General features: G+C 30.9%; 4 protein-coding genes across 4 annotated transcripts; 3 read left to right on the top strand and 1 right to left on the bottom strand.

The window, feature by feature from the left end:
- The first annotated feature begins 3,404 nt into the window (after positions 1-3,404).
- Positions 3,405-3,999, top strand: LOC11444146 (blue copper protein 1a-like). The gene is made up of 2 exons (XM_003624622.4): positions 3,405-3,567; positions 3,680-3,999. Exons 1-2 carry the CDS (start codon positions 3,405-3,407, stop codon positions 3,997-3,999), a joined length of 483 nt encoding a protein of 160 aa, XP_003624670.1.
- Positions 4,000-6,557: 2,558 nt separating this feature from the next.
- LOC11437279 (uncharacterized) lies at positions 6,558-8,431 on the top strand. The gene is made up of 5 exons (XM_039827407.1): positions 6,558-6,826; positions 6,915-7,319; positions 7,416-7,608; positions 7,701-7,795; positions 7,963-8,431. Exons 1-5 carry the CDS (start codon positions 6,575-6,577, stop codon positions 8,092-8,094), a joined length of 1,077 nt encoding a protein of 358 aa, XP_039683341.1. The 5' UTR covers positions 6,558-6,574; the 3' UTR covers positions 8,095-8,431.
- Positions 8,432-11,935: 3,504 nt separating this feature from the next.
- On the bottom strand, positions 11,936-12,486 carry LOC11444145 (blue copper protein 1b). Its single transcript, XM_024771022.1, has 2 exons — positions 12,411-12,486; positions 11,936-12,255 (listed from the first exon to the last, which is right to left on the bottom strand). The coding sequence occupies exons 1-2, from the start codon at positions 12,484-12,486 to the stop codon at positions 11,936-11,938; spliced, it is 396 nt and encodes a 131-aa protein (XP_024626790.1).
- Positions 12,487-15,500: 3,014 nt separating this feature from the next.
- On the top strand, positions 15,501-16,151 carry LOC11437278 (blue copper protein 1a-like). The gene is made up of 2 exons (XM_003624619.4): positions 15,501-15,666; positions 15,832-16,151. The coding sequence occupies exons 1-2, from the start codon at positions 15,501-15,503 to the stop codon at positions 16,149-16,151; spliced, it is 486 nt and encodes a 161-aa protein (XP_003624667.1).

Here is a 16,151-nt window from a genome sequence, read left to right as displayed (position 1 = left end):
GAATGGAGAATCTTAAGCTGGCGTATGAATCGTCCGCCAACACAGAAACAAGTCAAGATCCATCAACTCTCTACACGGTAGCAAGCATTAACGACTCTTTCGAGTCCACACATATATTTCCCCTATTATTTAATCATATATATTGTGCACCATAATTACATTCAACCGTATTAGACAAAATTACATTCAACGTCAAACTTCTAATTCACACTTATACATCAACATATTATTCCACATATCCATTTTTAAAATGCGGGACTTAATGATTTCGACTAATAAAAGAACGATTGTGCTCTAATAAGAGCACAAATTAAGGAGCTAAAAGGAGAATTGAAAAGCAATTTTTACGTTGAAAAGAATAATGTTTAAAATTTTAAGATATTGAATACATATTTTTTAAGAAAATACTTCTAGTTCTACATTTAGCTTCTTCAAAAGCTATGACAATCTTTTTTTTTAACACTTACTGTAACACCCAATCTCTTATTAAGTAAAATTCATGTGGGTTCCATACTTTATAAATGAATCCCACGTAAAATGCCAAAGAGAGTGAGTGCCACATGAGTTTCACCCAATATTAAAAGTCAGTGTTAGAGAAAGTGATAAAATGATAGTATTGCTAACATTTCTCTTAACTTCTTATCTCGTACCTTTATGATACAAGTTAATATTTTCCCCAGAAGAATGAATGATCCACACAAGAATGAGTGATACCGTAAGTTTTAGAAAGGGATCAATGTTAAAAGCTTTGCTGAAAAATGATGGCTCAAATTTCATTTTGGCTTTCTCAAAAAGTTCTTCGGCAATGGACATAATTTCACAAAATACCTTGCATCAATGATAACCAATATTTTGTGAAATCCTTATTATATCAACACATCATTGACGTGTATTTTTTCACTAGGGAATATTGATTTTTTTTTTTTCCAGCAAATTTCTCTTTGTCAAACTTCTCAATGCTTTGAAGAACTAAAATACTTATTGTATCAACACATCATTGACTTGTATTTTTCAACTAAAGAATATTTATTTATTTTTTTCCATCAAATTTCTCTTTATCAAACTTCACATCGCTTGGAAGAACTAGACATATTGTTGTTGCAGTTAGGGGTGTAAGTGGGTTGATTTGGGTTGGGTTTGGCCAAACCTAAGACCCGAACCATATAGGATACTCCGGTTTGGGTTTGGTAAAATATCCACCCGTTAAATTAATGGGTGGGTTTGGGCAAACCCACTCATTTCCGGTTTGGTTTGGATTGGGTAGTGGGTTACCCACAATTTTTTTTGTTAATATGAAATGACTAAACGACGAGTCCTTGTATTTTTTTCATAAAAAAATTTCAACTTTTTATTTTCTTAAAATAATTATGTAACATATTTTCACTATATTTTAGCATAATAAATTTTAATATTAACTAAAAAATTTGATCATCGAATACTTGAAATAAATTAAAGTTGGATGACGTAAAATTGCTTTAGCATCAAAGTAACTATAAATTGCAACATCATCATTTATAACTCTAATATTTTTTTTATTTTCAATATAGAGGATGTTATAGAGGATGTGATGTGTCAATTTTAGAAATTAAACTAAATTTATGATCAAAACATTTGTTATTCTTTTTCCTCCCTATGAAAATGAAATTAAAATTTAGAAATTATTGGGTAAGTTGGTTTATTGGGTATGGGTCTGGTTTTACCCAAAACCCATTATTTTTTATGGGTTTTTCATTTTTTAAAACCATATCAACCCAATCACCCAACCCAACCCACTTTTTTGGGTTTTTTTGGATGGGTTTGACGGGTTTTTTGGGTTTACCCAACCCATGTACACCCCTAGTTGCAGTGAGTCACAATGAAAAAATCGAGTATCAAATCATTTCAAGCCATAATTTATTTAAAATAACACTTTTACAATACCACCATTCTTCTCTAACGTGTAAGATCAGACAATACAATCACATAACATAGTAAGAAATTAATATCTCTATATCGAATTAAAGCTATAATATCAAATGTTGAGAAAAACAACATATAGAGAAATTAAGAAACAAAACACACAATTTAACATGAAAAATTTCAAAACAGATAAATATATACCACAACTGTTTAATAAATAGCGTTTATTTCTCTTATCAGTTTCATGATTGGTGCCAAAACCCTTTATTATGCTTGGGTGGTACTTAATTATTTTTATTATTTTGTTTGAATTCTTGTTGTAACTTTAGTCTTCCTCCCCGACACTTCTTGTGCTGGTGGAATAATCTATTGATATTAATATATTCTATTTTGATTTCTTAAAAAAAAAATTATCTAATGAAAACCAAAATTATAGCACTTTGAATTTTTTTATAATACATAGGCTTCTCTCAAACACACTATGGGCTCCGCCACACTCTTCAAAGCAAATACATAAACAACAACATCTCACAACACTTTAAGAAAATAGAAAGAAAAAAAGAAGAAAAGAAAATTATCAATACAATAATTTTTTTTGCAAAAGTCAAATATAGAAAAGTGTCAATGTATATAACATTAACCTCCCTCTTTCTTTACCATGCTCAGCGATGTGATGCTTGTTCTAATATGTTTTATTACAATCAACTACAAGTCTACAGTAAAATAAAAGGGAATGTCTTTTTTTTCTTTCCATATCTTATATTTACACTTTTCGTCAATAATTTCTTTCTGTCACACCCATGTTTTTTTAATCTCCTTTTTTTTTTTTTTACCTAATGTTACTCATGCAAAGTATCTATCGGCAAAAAATCTAATTGATCATTTTTAGTCGGATCTCTCCTTCTAACTATATTTTTTATTTATTTATTTATAAGATTGGAACTCGAGATATTGTTTAAGGGTTCAAAGTCTAATTCTTTGTTATATATATATATATAATTATCTTATGGGGTAAAATAATTAAAATCAGGCCATAACTGTTCTTATTGCAAAAGTGGAGAAGGCAGGCCGTGAGAAAAAATCTACTCATTTTCTATTTCCCTTTGACAAGTTCCACATGGCATATATTGAATCCATAACAAAGGACTAAGCATATTTCGTTTTCTCCAAATTTAAAGTATAACTACGTTCTATTCGATAGGACCAAGTACTTACAATTGTCCACTTCATATGATTAATTAAAATAACTATATTAATGCAAATAAATAAACTAGTAAAAGTTGTACAATGTCATATCCATCATTGTAAAAAGCCGACCTAATCCGGTACCCTCCACTTGATAGCTTCCAAATTTGTACAACGGTAAAATCAATATCCAAATCCTATCCTATATATAGTCCAAGTTAGAAGTTAATCTAACAAATGATCTAAGCAATAACATTTAATTTGCATAGCATTTGCTAACATTCAATTCATAGCTTATATTATCTCTTAGAACAAATCAAATGGCTCTTAATCGCGTAGCAATCCTCGCAATTTCAATGGTTTTGCTTTCTTCAGTTGCAATGGCAGCCGATCACATTGTTGGTGATGACAAGGGTTGGACTGTTGATTTTAACTATACTCAGTGGACTCAGGACAAGGTTTTCCGTGTTGGTGACAACCTTGGTATGGAAAATTAAAATATTTGTTACTTTTTATTTGCACCTATTAATTTAAATTTACATAAGATGAATCTCATTGTTTTTTTTTTTCACTTTTCAATTATCTCTTATTTCAGTATTCAATTATGACAACACAAAGCACAACATCTTCAAAGTGAATGGTACACTTTTTAAGGACTGCACTTTTCCACCAAAAAATGAAGCACTCTCTACGGGAAAGGATATCATTCAACTAAAAACAGAAGGAAGAAAGTGGTATGTTTGTGGCGTAGCTGATCATTGTTCTGCTCATCAAATGAAATTTGTCATCACTGTTCTAGCAGAAGGCGCACCTGCTCCTTCCCCTCCTCCATCTTCTAATGCTCACTCTATTGTATCATCTATGTTTGGAGTTGTCATGGTAGCCATAGTGGCCATGGCAACCATTTTTGCTTAAGAGACATCATCACTTCTCAATCTTTGTCATGTTATTCAAATAAGAGTTTGCATTGGCAACTTGGCAGCAATATATTGCCATATTTGTTTGATTTTTTCTTCTTCAATAAATTATATATGATGATTGATTTATAATATTATTGTAATTTGATCCCAATATATTGAGGCTATTATATTGAAAGTCTACCTAGCGGTGTAGTTATAATGATTAATGAATGTAATGTAAGTATAGGATGTGGAGAGGGATTGTTCATTGTTGAGGTTCATAACTATATATATATATTTTAAACAGTCACATACATATATTTGTTGTTATTATACATATATAAAAAGTAAATAGGAGAAATATTTATTATCGATACATATAAAGTTACGAGTTAAATATTTTTCACTAATAAAAAAAAACAATGTTAATATTAGTCATTAATTCATAAAAAATACGGGAGAAATATTGTCATTGGTAAATCTAGAAGAAAAAACAAGGGACAAATTTGTGATTGATACATAATGAACATGAGACATATATTTACCACTAACAAAAATAAAAAATATGGGACACATATTTGTCATCATTGCAGTAAAAAAATAATAATTACAGACATATTTAAATAATCATTGATGATATTTCAAAAAAAAAAAGTTCATTGATAAATAAGAAAATAAAAAATCTGAGATTGAATATGCATGCATAGATTAACACACTAGTAAACAGGGGTGCTCACAACTAAACCAAACCAATAGATAAACCGTAAACCGAAACAACACAAATCAAAACAGCAAAATACCGTATTTGATTCAGATGTATTCAGATCATATTTTTACTTAACCGCATGATTTGGTTTGTGGTTTTTATTTTCTCAACCGAACCAAACCAAACCGCAACATAAAAAAAAAAAATACTAATTAAATTTAAACATATGTCATCTATACTAAAATTCATAGAAACTCAATGTGAACTTTTATAAAATGACATGTTTTTTCTCTTGTTAAGTTTCTTCTTTTCTACTCACCCCCAAAGAACACCCTCAAAAGAAAACTCTCAGACCTCAACAACCAAGCTGAGCCACAATTCGAAGAGCACCTGACCGAAGGATCATGTAGCTTTCACAACCTCGCGACCTCCGATCCACCGAAAGAGCACAAAACAAATGCCCACAAACGAACTTGAGACAAAGAACTGACTCCCGATCTCGAATCAAAAGTGATCGTCTCACCAGACTTTAGTACCAAATTAACAGGGCACCCCTCGCCCCCGGTACACCAGAGAAAACCAAATCAAGCTAAACAAAGATTACAACTAGACCCGGACTACCGATCTCGAAGCAAAAGTAATCGGCCCACCGGAAACCAACACACAATATGTAATACGAATGACATGGCATGCAAAGTTTAAACAACCAACCTATCGAAAGGAAAAGGCTCGACACAACGGGACCCGCTCCCTCCAAACACCCTAAATACCTAAACCACCCAAAAAAGCACAAAACAGGAGCTAGTGACGACGAACATAGACCCGAGTAACAGAGGTTGCCTTCAAAGGAAATCACCCCCAACAAACACCCTTCTCTTCCCTCAACCGAAACACCACCACTCCCACGCCTCACCACCACCACCACAACATAAAACAACATCGAAAAAGTAGAAAAAAATATATTACCTTCTGGACACCGTGTTTACAGTGCTTTTTTTTTTTTTTGAAGGAGTCTGTTTTAGGTTTAGGTGGTGATGTGTTTTGGTGGGTTTATTTCCAGGGGTGTTTTTAGGTGGTTATGGTGTACCGTCTATATACAGAACCATTTGTATCTTGCTTCGTCCATACCTTGCGTATTGCGGGGATGGCGTTTAATAATATTTGCCGATTAAAAAAAAAAAGTTTCTTCTTTTCTTTTTATTTCAAAAATGTATTTAAAATTTTATAGAATGATAAAATCATACTCTTTTGCATTTGTTACAAAATAGAATTATTTTTTGTGCATGTTTTTAATTTGGTCTATGTAGTTGAAAACATTGTTGGATAAAATTTAAAACATTGTGGGAAACATTACTCGAAACATGTTGTTTTTTAGGTTTTTAATAACTTGATTTTAATGTTGGAAACAAATAATTGTATTGTCTTGAAAAAAATTGCACTGAACATCCAATCCAAACAACATTAATTTGGTTTGGTTTGGTTCGAATTTAATTTTAAAAATCAACAAAACCAAACCAAACCGCATGTTTTTTATCGTTCAGATGACTTTTAACCTCAAAACGAACCAAACCGCACACTACTAACTAAATATAAATCCATGAATCCGTAGCAAAAGCAGAACTGGAAACCCTAGGGATAAACTGCTTCTCGTTTTCGTTATCGTTCTCGTTCCAATCGAGTGCGCGATTCATTCATTTGTTCCCATTCATCTAATCAGCTATGGACAATTCCGTTGTTTTGGAAGTTAAGGTAATATACCCCTTTGCTTTCGTTCTTGTCTATCGTTGAAGTTTGTTTTCATATCGATGCATAGAATATTAATATACTTTTTAATTATGTGTTTTTTTCTATTGTTAATTCTCAGATGGATTTAGAAGAGGATTCAATGAAAGTATTTAGGGAAGGGATTAGTTTGGCTATCAACTTTTGGTGGGTTATTCGATTGAAAATTAGGCGCAAAAGCCTCTGTGACTATGAGTCGTCCCCCGAGCGATGTGTTGAATGGCTTTGTGACACCATATTTTCTCGTTTCATTCGATCCAAACACCTGCCTTCAGCAACTATTAAACTTCAACTCAAATTTCAACTTATTTCTTTCCTTAGTAATGTTCCTCCTGAGGATAACAGCATTCTAGAGGTGTGTGCCCTTATTTTTATTGATTCAATAATCATTTTTTTTTTTTTACCGTCCGTGTTTGCAATCAATCTTTACTCTTATTTTGTAGGTGTGTGATCAACTAGTCTCTATGTACCAAGAATGCTTACAACATGATTTTAGCTCTGTTCAGATTCTCAAGGAAGCCGATGCTCATCGGAAACGAGTAAATAAGTTTCAAATAGATAGCCTACCCTCTATTCAGAAAAAGAAGAAGACCATACTTTACCTGCAAGATTGTTTATGGCAGGACTACCTTAAGGATTTAAGCCAATCCACCTCTTTTAAAGAGAGATTCAAGAATTCTATTCTTCTCAGTATTCGCCTTGGTGATATTCCCCCCTCCTACCTTGAGACATTTGAGGAAGAGGTAACTAAGTTTGGAATGGAAACTTACCTCAAAAAGTATGGAATGGAAACAACTCCCTCTGGTGATATCATCCAGGAAGCCAACGTTAGTTGTTCTCTAATCCAGGTAACATATAATCGACCTTAACTTACCTGGTTATTACTGTGTCCCCCTTTCCTTTCCTTTCCTCATAATAACAGTTTTTGTATATTTAATTTGAAGGCTAATTCTTCATCCGAGATTGATTGTTCTAATCTTACTAACTCAATCAGAGTTTTTGAAGAAGGGGTTGGTTTGCTTATGGAGGATTTGTGGGTGCGTCATGTCTTCATTCACAACAAATGTGGCTCTAATCCCTCCCTAATGCTTCAACAACTTGCTGAAGACATCCTCTTTTGGTTCACTCAAACCATAAGTAAGCACATTAAATTAATCACTTAATTGATTTTTTTTTTTTTTTTTTATCTATTCTAATTTTATCCTTCTTCCTTTTTTTGTTGGAAAAAGAGCCGGTTTCTTTTGATTACATAGAATGGATAATCAGGAACGAACTGTATCCTCTCCCTATTCTTGCTAAAAATGCCTTTGCCACCACTCAAGAGGTATATGTCATTTTTCCATTTTTTATATTGCTTTAGAATTATCTCTTATTCCTATTATGAATTTTTGGCTTCGTTTTATTTTTGGTTCTTCTATTTTCTTAAATTCATGATTTCTATTTTATGTATGAAGAATGCTAACAATGTCCACTTATTCATGATTTAAATAGGTAGCTAAGAAGCTCATGGTTATGTATGAAGAATGCTTACTAGATAATTTTAGCTCTGTCGTGACACTCCGGGAAGAAAACCTATCTCGGGGGAGCTGCTCAACCTCATCTAATGAAGCTACAGATGAGTGATTTTGGAATAATCTCTTTGTATTTATGATTAATTTATATTCTGAAGAACATTGCTTGAATGAGATGCATGATTTTGGAATGGACTATTCTTTAGCCAAGTGCAACTTGTCCAGACAGAGTACTGTAATATTTACCTTCACCATATTTTTTCGTATCTGGTTATACTTTATGGTGACTGGTATGGGAGTACAATACGACATTTATGCCTTCCCGATGTCATAACCAAGTGTGACATGACCATGTGGCTTGTCATATGTATATTTTCTTTTGACTTCGATTGCTGTTTGAAAATATGATGCGATTTGTGTTAGAACTTAGAGGAGTCTACCGAGCCACCCAATTTTTGAGAATCTTGCTAAATCATTTTATAAAACTATATATGTGCTTTGATCATAGATTATAGTTGTTTTCAATCATTAATTTATGCTATGTTCTTTCAATTTACTTACAAACTTTGTATGGATATTCTGATTTAATTTCTAAATTGCATATGTCAATTCGGAGATCGTAATTGGTTAACAGCACTTGATTTGACCGGTAATGTCATTTAGATTTTGCATCTTTTTCAATCCTAAACGTAGCAGGACCTAAAAGGTTTATCAATTCTCTTTATTAATCGTTGATAGTTTGTAAGTGATATTGCATATGTATGCTTGATTGTGGAGTGAGGATTTTTTTTGTTGTTGAGAAGATTAGTATAACTTTTAAAATTTAGGTTGACGAAGAGGGAGTTTGGAACTACTTAAATTCTGACTATGTCTTTGAGTTCACGCAGTTGAACCTCAAGTATAGGTGTGGCAAGGGTGGAAGCCTCCTTCACTTGTTAAGAACCTTTTCTCGATCACAGAAGATATCCTGATTTTTTTTTTTTTTTTTTTTTTTATCGTACTCATTTGTGAGGTGCCCTGTTTTGCACTTTGCAATTTACTACTGCGCCATTTGATAATCATCCATTTTGACTTAGTCTCCGAAGACTTGAAAAAAAAAATTTGTGACAAAATTATTCAACTCTTTTAACTTAATTTCAGTTAATAATTTTACCATATACATATTTTTTTTCACGTCATTTTGATCAATTTGTATATGAATTTTCAAGATTCAAATCTGCTGTTTTATATATTTCAATTTGAGCTCTTTGTGCTCAAATATACGATCATTCGTTCATGTTTTCATATGAATTTTACATTTGATGTTTGAAAACTCATGTAAACTGACAAAAAAAAAAATGACGTAAAAAAGATAAAGAACGAAATTGTTATATGAAATTAAGTTAACGAATGAGTAAGATGTGTGGGGTTCGAACCCAGATCCACGTATATATAATGAAATGTTCATTATACCAATTGAGCTAAGCTCATAGAGACGGATTCTACAACTTATTCAATAACTAAAAATTATTATTTTTTTGTATAAAAAAATATATTAGAAGGATATATATCAAGATAAATGAGTGTAGGTCAAAAAGAGTTTTAAACAATGTGTTGTTAATGAACGAGGATGTATCTCACTTTTATTGTTCTTTTTGTACTTTGGGAAAACAAAATTCAAGTATTTTGATTAATGGTGGAAGAAAAAAACACTTTAATTAATTTTTTTCTTCTTTCTAATAAATAAATTATGTAAATTATCAGGTAAACTAAAGACATGCTTTTTAATAACAAGTGGAATTGTTTTATGGAGTACGATGAATAGTTAAACTTAATAACGAGAGAATTTCACGTGAGAGAATCGATTCCCTATATCAAAAAGAGAAAATACATCACAAACACTTGAGAAAGAAAGAAAGATACATATCAAGTGCTCTCATTCTGGACTTTGGTTCACTCAAACACTTGAGAAAATACACCACAAACACTTGAGAAAATATTCCCACTCCACGATCTTCTATTAAAACCCACGATCTTTGAGGTGTTCATCAAGTGTTTGCTATTTGGATTTTGAATTTCACTATTCTCTTCAAGGTACCATCTAATTTTTTTTTTAATCGTTCCATTACTCAACGTAGATTTGATGATTGACATCATTCTCTCATTGTTTTTTTTATTGTCTATTGTTGTTGCTTATTGCCTTCTCTCAACCCATTTTTGTTCATTTTTATATTTTAGAAATTTACCCAACCTTTTTTTTTCTTCATTTTTTCACGATTTGGCAACTATAACGGGGATTATAGTTAGGGTCATGTTAACGTGTATCCTAAGAGCACATATATATAGTTTCATCATGACTTTTGGTCCCGCTTTTAGTAAACGCATGTGTATTCTTTGAGATTTTGAATTACATTATAAACTTATGTTTCGTATATTATAAAAGTGTCATCTAAAATTTTAATTTTTTAACAAGGGATAAATTACATATAAATTTTTAAGCTTTTAACGCTTAAAAATATTTTTGTTAAATTAAAATTTTAAATTTGTTAGGAGAAATTTTTATAATGTTTTTAAACATCTCTATAAAAATTTATTTAAAAATATGAAGGATGCGTGTGAGTTGACTTACAAACCAAATTGTGATGAAAAATATTTGAGGGAGCAAAATATGCTCAATTTTTTTAGAGGTAACTTATTTTGACTATTTTAATCTCATCCAAAGCAACATTAGACTTTTTTTAAACTATAACCAAATCAAGAGTCCTCTACAAGGCTTGGTTTCCATATCTAGGCAAAATTAGCCCTTCCCAATCCATTTACAGCGGAACATGATAACGAACACAATAACCATATTTTACCTGATCAAGTTATTTGTTCAAAATATATATAAATGTTCATATTTTTGTAATTTTTAATGATAACTTTACTTTTAAATATTTTAATTTCTTACTTCAAATAAAAAAAATCTAGTTTTAATAAATTAATTTTTAATATAATATAAAATTCTTTTTGTTTTTGTTAATTTTTTATTGATGTGTGTAGATTATCAACGATAATTTATAGAAAATTTTGCATGTAAATTTTAAACGATATTTTATATATATATATATATATATATATATATATATATTTTACATAAATTAAAATTATAAATATAAATATTTATGAATTTCAAATGTAACAAACCATATTTATCTTTCTAAATGACAACAACAATATAACATTATTATAGAAAAAATTTGTTTAAGGATATAGTTGGAATAACAAAAAAGGCAACACAAAATCCCATATTCTCTTCATAACTAGCGAAAAGATGGACACGTTTTTATTGCACTAACGTTTGAAAATGTGTTGTTTTTTTTTTTTTTTTATGAAATTTTGATTTTGATTAAAACTAAAAATTTAAATGTTTTTTGCTTTCAGAACTATCATACTCTACGATACACTTAACTTGAAGCTAAAACATCGCAAAGAATTTTTCACATTGTTTCACTGATAGTTATAGTTCAAAAGAGGTAGTAATGGTTTACACCACAAGGGGAAATCATACATATTAATATAGAAACCTCCAAGTTTATAATGTGAAAGTTCCCAATCAGAATAATGATAAGTTTATAGTTGTTCTCTTGAATTATTTCATTCTCTTGATTCATAAACAATCTTAGAAATTACGGCTATAAGGTCTCAATATTGCATACTTGTTTACACCTAACTTGAATTGCTGAGATATAAGTGTTGCTACAAGTTTAAAATTTAACATTCCAAACCTGTCAAGGACCTTTTTGAAGTACAATTCTTGTGACAGATGCAAAAATTTCAAATAAAAAAAATCAAGAACAAGTTAAAGCATAAGGAAATATAAAATTGAAGATCTAATTACAATATCATTAAAATAAAGAAACATCATTAATTAAAAAAATTGCCAAGAGGTTAACACAAACTCTTGTATTAAAAACAATATAAAGCTTCCTAAGTCATGCAAAGATGACTGCAATTGCAACCATGGTTGCCATGACAACTCCAAACACAGATGAAACAACAGAATGAGCATCAGAAGAAGGTGGAAGAGAAGGAGCAGGGGCACTTTCTGCTAGAACAGTGATGATGAACTTCATGTGACGAGCAGAACAGTTATCAGCTATGCCACAAACATACCACTTTGTTTCTTCAGTCTTTAGGGGAATAATATCCTTTCCGGTAGAAAGTGCTTCGTTTTGTGGTGGAAAAGTGCATCTCTGAAAGAATGTGCCGTTCACTTTGAAAACATTGTGTCTTGAAGGGTCATAGTTGAAAACTAAAAATAAAGAAGATAAAACGTAATTAGTTCGTATTAGATTAATACCAGTTCATCTATAAAAGTTAAAATTATGATATACAATAATGAATTTAGTAATCGAGTATGAACTAAATAAACTTTAAACCAAATGGAAAATCGTATTATCCTTTTACATACCAAGATTGTCACCAACACGAAAAACTTTGTCTTACGCCCATTGAGTGTAATTGAAGTTAATAGTCCAGCCATTGTCATCACCCACAATATGATCACACTACTAGAAAAAACAAAATTAGCGAGGGAAATTAGTGACCAAAAAATGAAATTCCTCACAAATTCTTTGGTCGTAAAATTTAGTGACGGAATTAGAGAGGAATTTCATGTTTTCCCTCACTAAGTATCCCTTATTAATTTTTGTTTTTTTAGTAGTGTCAGTAGCCATTGCAACTGAGGAAAATAAAACCATTGAAATAGCTAGGATCAAGAACACACGAGAAGCCCATTTGATCAAAATTTAGGTTTGAAATATATTTCTCTCCTAAGTATGGAAATTAAATGTAAAATATGTGTCGGGGAAAATGTTCCTAGAATGAATCTCAATGAAAAGAATTGCTAGCTAGCAAATGCTTCGAAAATGTTATTGTTTTGATTTGATGAATTTTGTTATTCGACTAGGGTATATATATGGCAATTTTTATGGTACTTTAAACAAAATTGAGTGTTTTGGTACTCTCAAATATTTAACCAATAATAACCATTTCAATTAAATGATCAATGCCAACATTATTAAGGATTGACTTGAGGGAAAGAGTTTTGGTACACTTTTCTATTCAATTTAACCCCCAAAAATTGTACAAATTACTATTTTAGAAAATTAATTAATTAATTCTTTTAATCAAAACAAAACCAAATCATTAACGGTCATCGCAATTTTCTCTCCAACATTCATCTTCTCAAACGTAATCTTCTCTTTTTCTTTCCGGAAACAGAACAAAAACATAATCTATGTACTGTTCCTTCGTTTCTTTCTCACCATTAATTTTGCTTACTGAATTTTAATTGAAAAAATTGATGGCATGGCTTTCTTATACGTGACCTTTTTTTCTTGTATTTTACTGGTACAATTTTATGTTTTTTCTTATACTTGATGTTTGGAATGTTGTTTCATAAACATAATCCATAATCCTTTGCTAAAGAGGTCATCTTTCTTATCAATCCAATTACCTATTACTTCTAATTAGCTATCAATCTATCTTGTTTTGTGTTGTTTTTCTTGTTGTTCCCCTTTTTTGTAGTGCGGTGAGTGTTTTTGATAGCTATCCCCTTTTTTGCTATAAAAAATAACAGCAAAGTTCAATTAAAATCTGTCAAATTAGTTCTTGTAGTTTCCCACATACAAGCAAGGGTTGCAATGAAAGAGATTAAGAAGAAGAACTGCCATGAAGAAGAAGAAGTAACAATTTAAACTTGTTTTATGTTAAATCAAAGTAAAATTAATTATATCATAAAATAAAAGCCCCAAAGTGTAAAACTCACAAGTTTGGTGGTGCTAATTCTATAATCCAATCAAACTTACTTGTTCCATGCTGTCAAAAAACTATTGACCATTTTAGTTTGGAGTATTGATACATACAAATATATGGGTGTACAGTAGAAGGAGCCTATATATATATAGATTTGTGAGTATTGTTATGTTTATATTGTTACTAAAAAAATAAGAATTTTGGTACATTTGTTATATTATTGTTGTCGTTAAAAAAATAATTGTTTGTTGAGTTTTTACATTTTTTTTAGGGAAGACTTTGTTACAAGCCACTAATGTATATATAGTTTTAATTTATCTATATCTATACTGTTTAAAGAAAATAGCATGTTTTGATTTTTTTTAGGATGACTTTTTCTCTTTCCAATATTTGCCCTCGACTTTCAATAAAAATATCGTCTATAACAAATAAATAAAAATGAATTCAAATAATAAAATACAAGTGTAGCAAACAAGATATGAGTATATATGTCCTATTTTTTTCTTTCTTTTATCCTTTAAAAAGTATACCAAACAAAAAATTCCACATTGCTTAGTATGAGAGAGGGAGATGTGTTTTTAAGGAGCTATAGAAGGATACAATACCGCTTCTTTGATTGGTATTCTAACTCAATGCGTTGCTTAAGAGTTGGTTAATCTATTTGAAATGTTGCGATTATAGTAGATCTTGTGCTCCCATCTTTAATATATCTTTTACACTTACTCCTTAGTTATACAAACATTAAACATCATAACTTCTAAGGTAATTGATACGTGCCAAATTTTCTAAACTCCATTAAATTTGGTTTGAAAGAAATTTCATGAAATTCCTCTAGTTCGTTATAAATATTAGATAATTAGGTTTTGAGTAGCATTGTAGCTACCATGACCTATTTCCATTACATTTGTAGGTTTAAAAGATCAAAGATGACTTGGGGTATCAATTAACGAGTGAGCATATATGCGAGCAAGGAAAGAGATAAGTCAGAGTGTTTAAGGAAAGCAAGGCAAGAAAATTCACTTAGGGAGCCAAAACAAGGTCAATACTCGATTACATCTCTAATTTAAGCTTGAGAACTTGATATATTCGAGACTCCTCAAGTATTTGTACTCCAAGTGTCAATACTCGATTACATCTCTAATTTTCCAAATAAAGAAACTCGTAAGAAACAAACATTATTTATGTGTAAACTTTCTGCATGGAGACAACTCAATTATAACGAAGCCCGGAAGAGGAACTATATATACTGTTTCTATTTCCCTTTGACACGGTCCACACTATATTGCATACTTGTTTACTGCCAAATAAAAACAAGTATGTCCACGTGGTTAAATAAAAACAAAAGAAAACTTTCTTTTTGTTCAAGTGATAGAAAGTTTCTTTACATTAATATAAAATAATATAAGTGTATTCCAAAAAGGTAAAAAAAAAAATAATAAGTTGTGGAAATTCAACCTCGTCTTAGTAAAAAGCCGACCAAATCCGGTAGCCGTTTATAATAGCAAACAAATATTCTATTATTGTTGTGACGATAAAATCAATACACCCACACATGACAACTATATATAGCCTAAGTTGATATGCACAATTCATCAAATCAAATCAAAACAATTACATTTGCTAACTTGCTATTCCTTTGATTGAGATTTTATTCTAGGAAATAAAATTTTGACACTCATTTTTTTAAAGTTAATTTCTACATTTAGAGAGAAATATTTTCCAAAATCAAATTTTGATCAAATGGCTTCTTCTCGTGTAGTTTTGATCCTTTCCATTTCCATGGTTTTACTTTCATCAGTTGCAATTGCAACTGATCACATTGTTGGTGATGACAAGGGTTGGACCGTTGATTTTGATTACACTCAATGGGCTCAAGACAAAGTTTTCCGTGTTGGAGACAACTTAGGTATGTAAAAGGGAAAAAACAAATTTTCATTTGGTTTCAAGTTTATTTAGTTTATAATCAACTGCATAACTAGTTAGTGCATATTATGATTATAATTAACTTTTGTTTAGATGAACATGTATTAATCTAATATGAACTAATTTTGTTTCATCTTCTTCTTTTTAGTTTTCAACTATGATCCGGCAAGGCACAATGTTTTCAAAGTAAATGGCACACTCTTTCAAAGCTGCACTTTTCCACCAAAAAATGAAGCACTTTCTACAGGAAAGGATATCATTCAACTAAAAACAGAAGGAAGAAAGTGGTATGTTTGTGGAGTTGCTGATCACTGTTCGGCTCGTCAAATGAAGTTGGTCATCACTGTTCTAGCCGAAGGTGCACCTGCTCCTTCTCCACCACCTTCTTCTGATGCTCACTCTGTTGTTTCATCTCTGTTTGGAGTTGTCATGGCAATCATGGTTGCAATTGCAGTCATCTTTGCATGA

The sequence above is a fragment of the Medicago truncatula genome, chromosome 7 (genome assembly GCF_003473485.1).
Source record: "Medicago truncatula cultivar Jemalong A17 chromosome 7, MtrunA17r5.0-ANR, whole genome shotgun sequence".
Lineage (NCBI taxonomy): Eukaryota > Viridiplantae > Streptophyta > Magnoliopsida > Fabales > Fabaceae > Medicago > Medicago truncatula.
Note: the sequence above shows the minus strand (reverse complement) of the source record. Positions and strands in the feature narration are given on the sequence as shown.

Bases quoted from the DNA above. Each gene is read 5' to 3' on its own strand.
- LOC11437279 (XM_039827407.1), top strand. From the start codon at position 6,575: ATGAAAGTATTTAGGGAAGGGATTAGTTTGGCTATCAACTTTTGGTGG. The intron at 6,827-6,914 runs GTGTGTGCCCTT...CTTATTTTGTAG, and splicing joins AGGATAACAGCATTCTAGAG to GTGTGTGATCAACTAGTCTC. The intron at 7,609-7,700 runs GTAAGCACATTA...TGTTGGAAAAAG, and splicing joins TTGGTTCACTCAAACCATAA to AGCCGGTTTCTTTTGATTAC.
- LOC11444145 (XM_024771022.1), bottom strand. From the start codon at position 12,486: ATGGCTGGACTATTAACTTCAATTACACTCAATGGGCGTAAGACAAAG. The intron at 12,256-12,410 runs GTAAAAGGATAA...CTTTATTTTTAG, and splicing joins GTTGGTGACAATCTTGGTAT to TTTTCAACTATGACCCTTCA.
- LOC11444146 (XM_003624622.4), top strand. From the start codon at position 3,405: ATGGCTCTTAATCGCGTAGCAATCCTCGCAATTTCAATGGTTTTGCTT. The intron at 3,568-3,679 runs GTATGGAAAATT...CTCTTATTTCAG, and splicing joins CCGTGTTGGTGACAACCTTG to TATTCAATTATGACAACACA.
- LOC11437278 (XM_003624619.4), top strand. From the start codon at position 15,501: ATGGCTTCTTCTCGTGTAGTTTTGATCCTTTCCATTTCCATGGTTTTA. The intron at 15,667-15,831 runs GTATGTAAAAGG...TCTTCTTTTTAG, and splicing joins CCGTGTTGGAGACAACTTAG to TTTTCAACTATGATCCGGCA.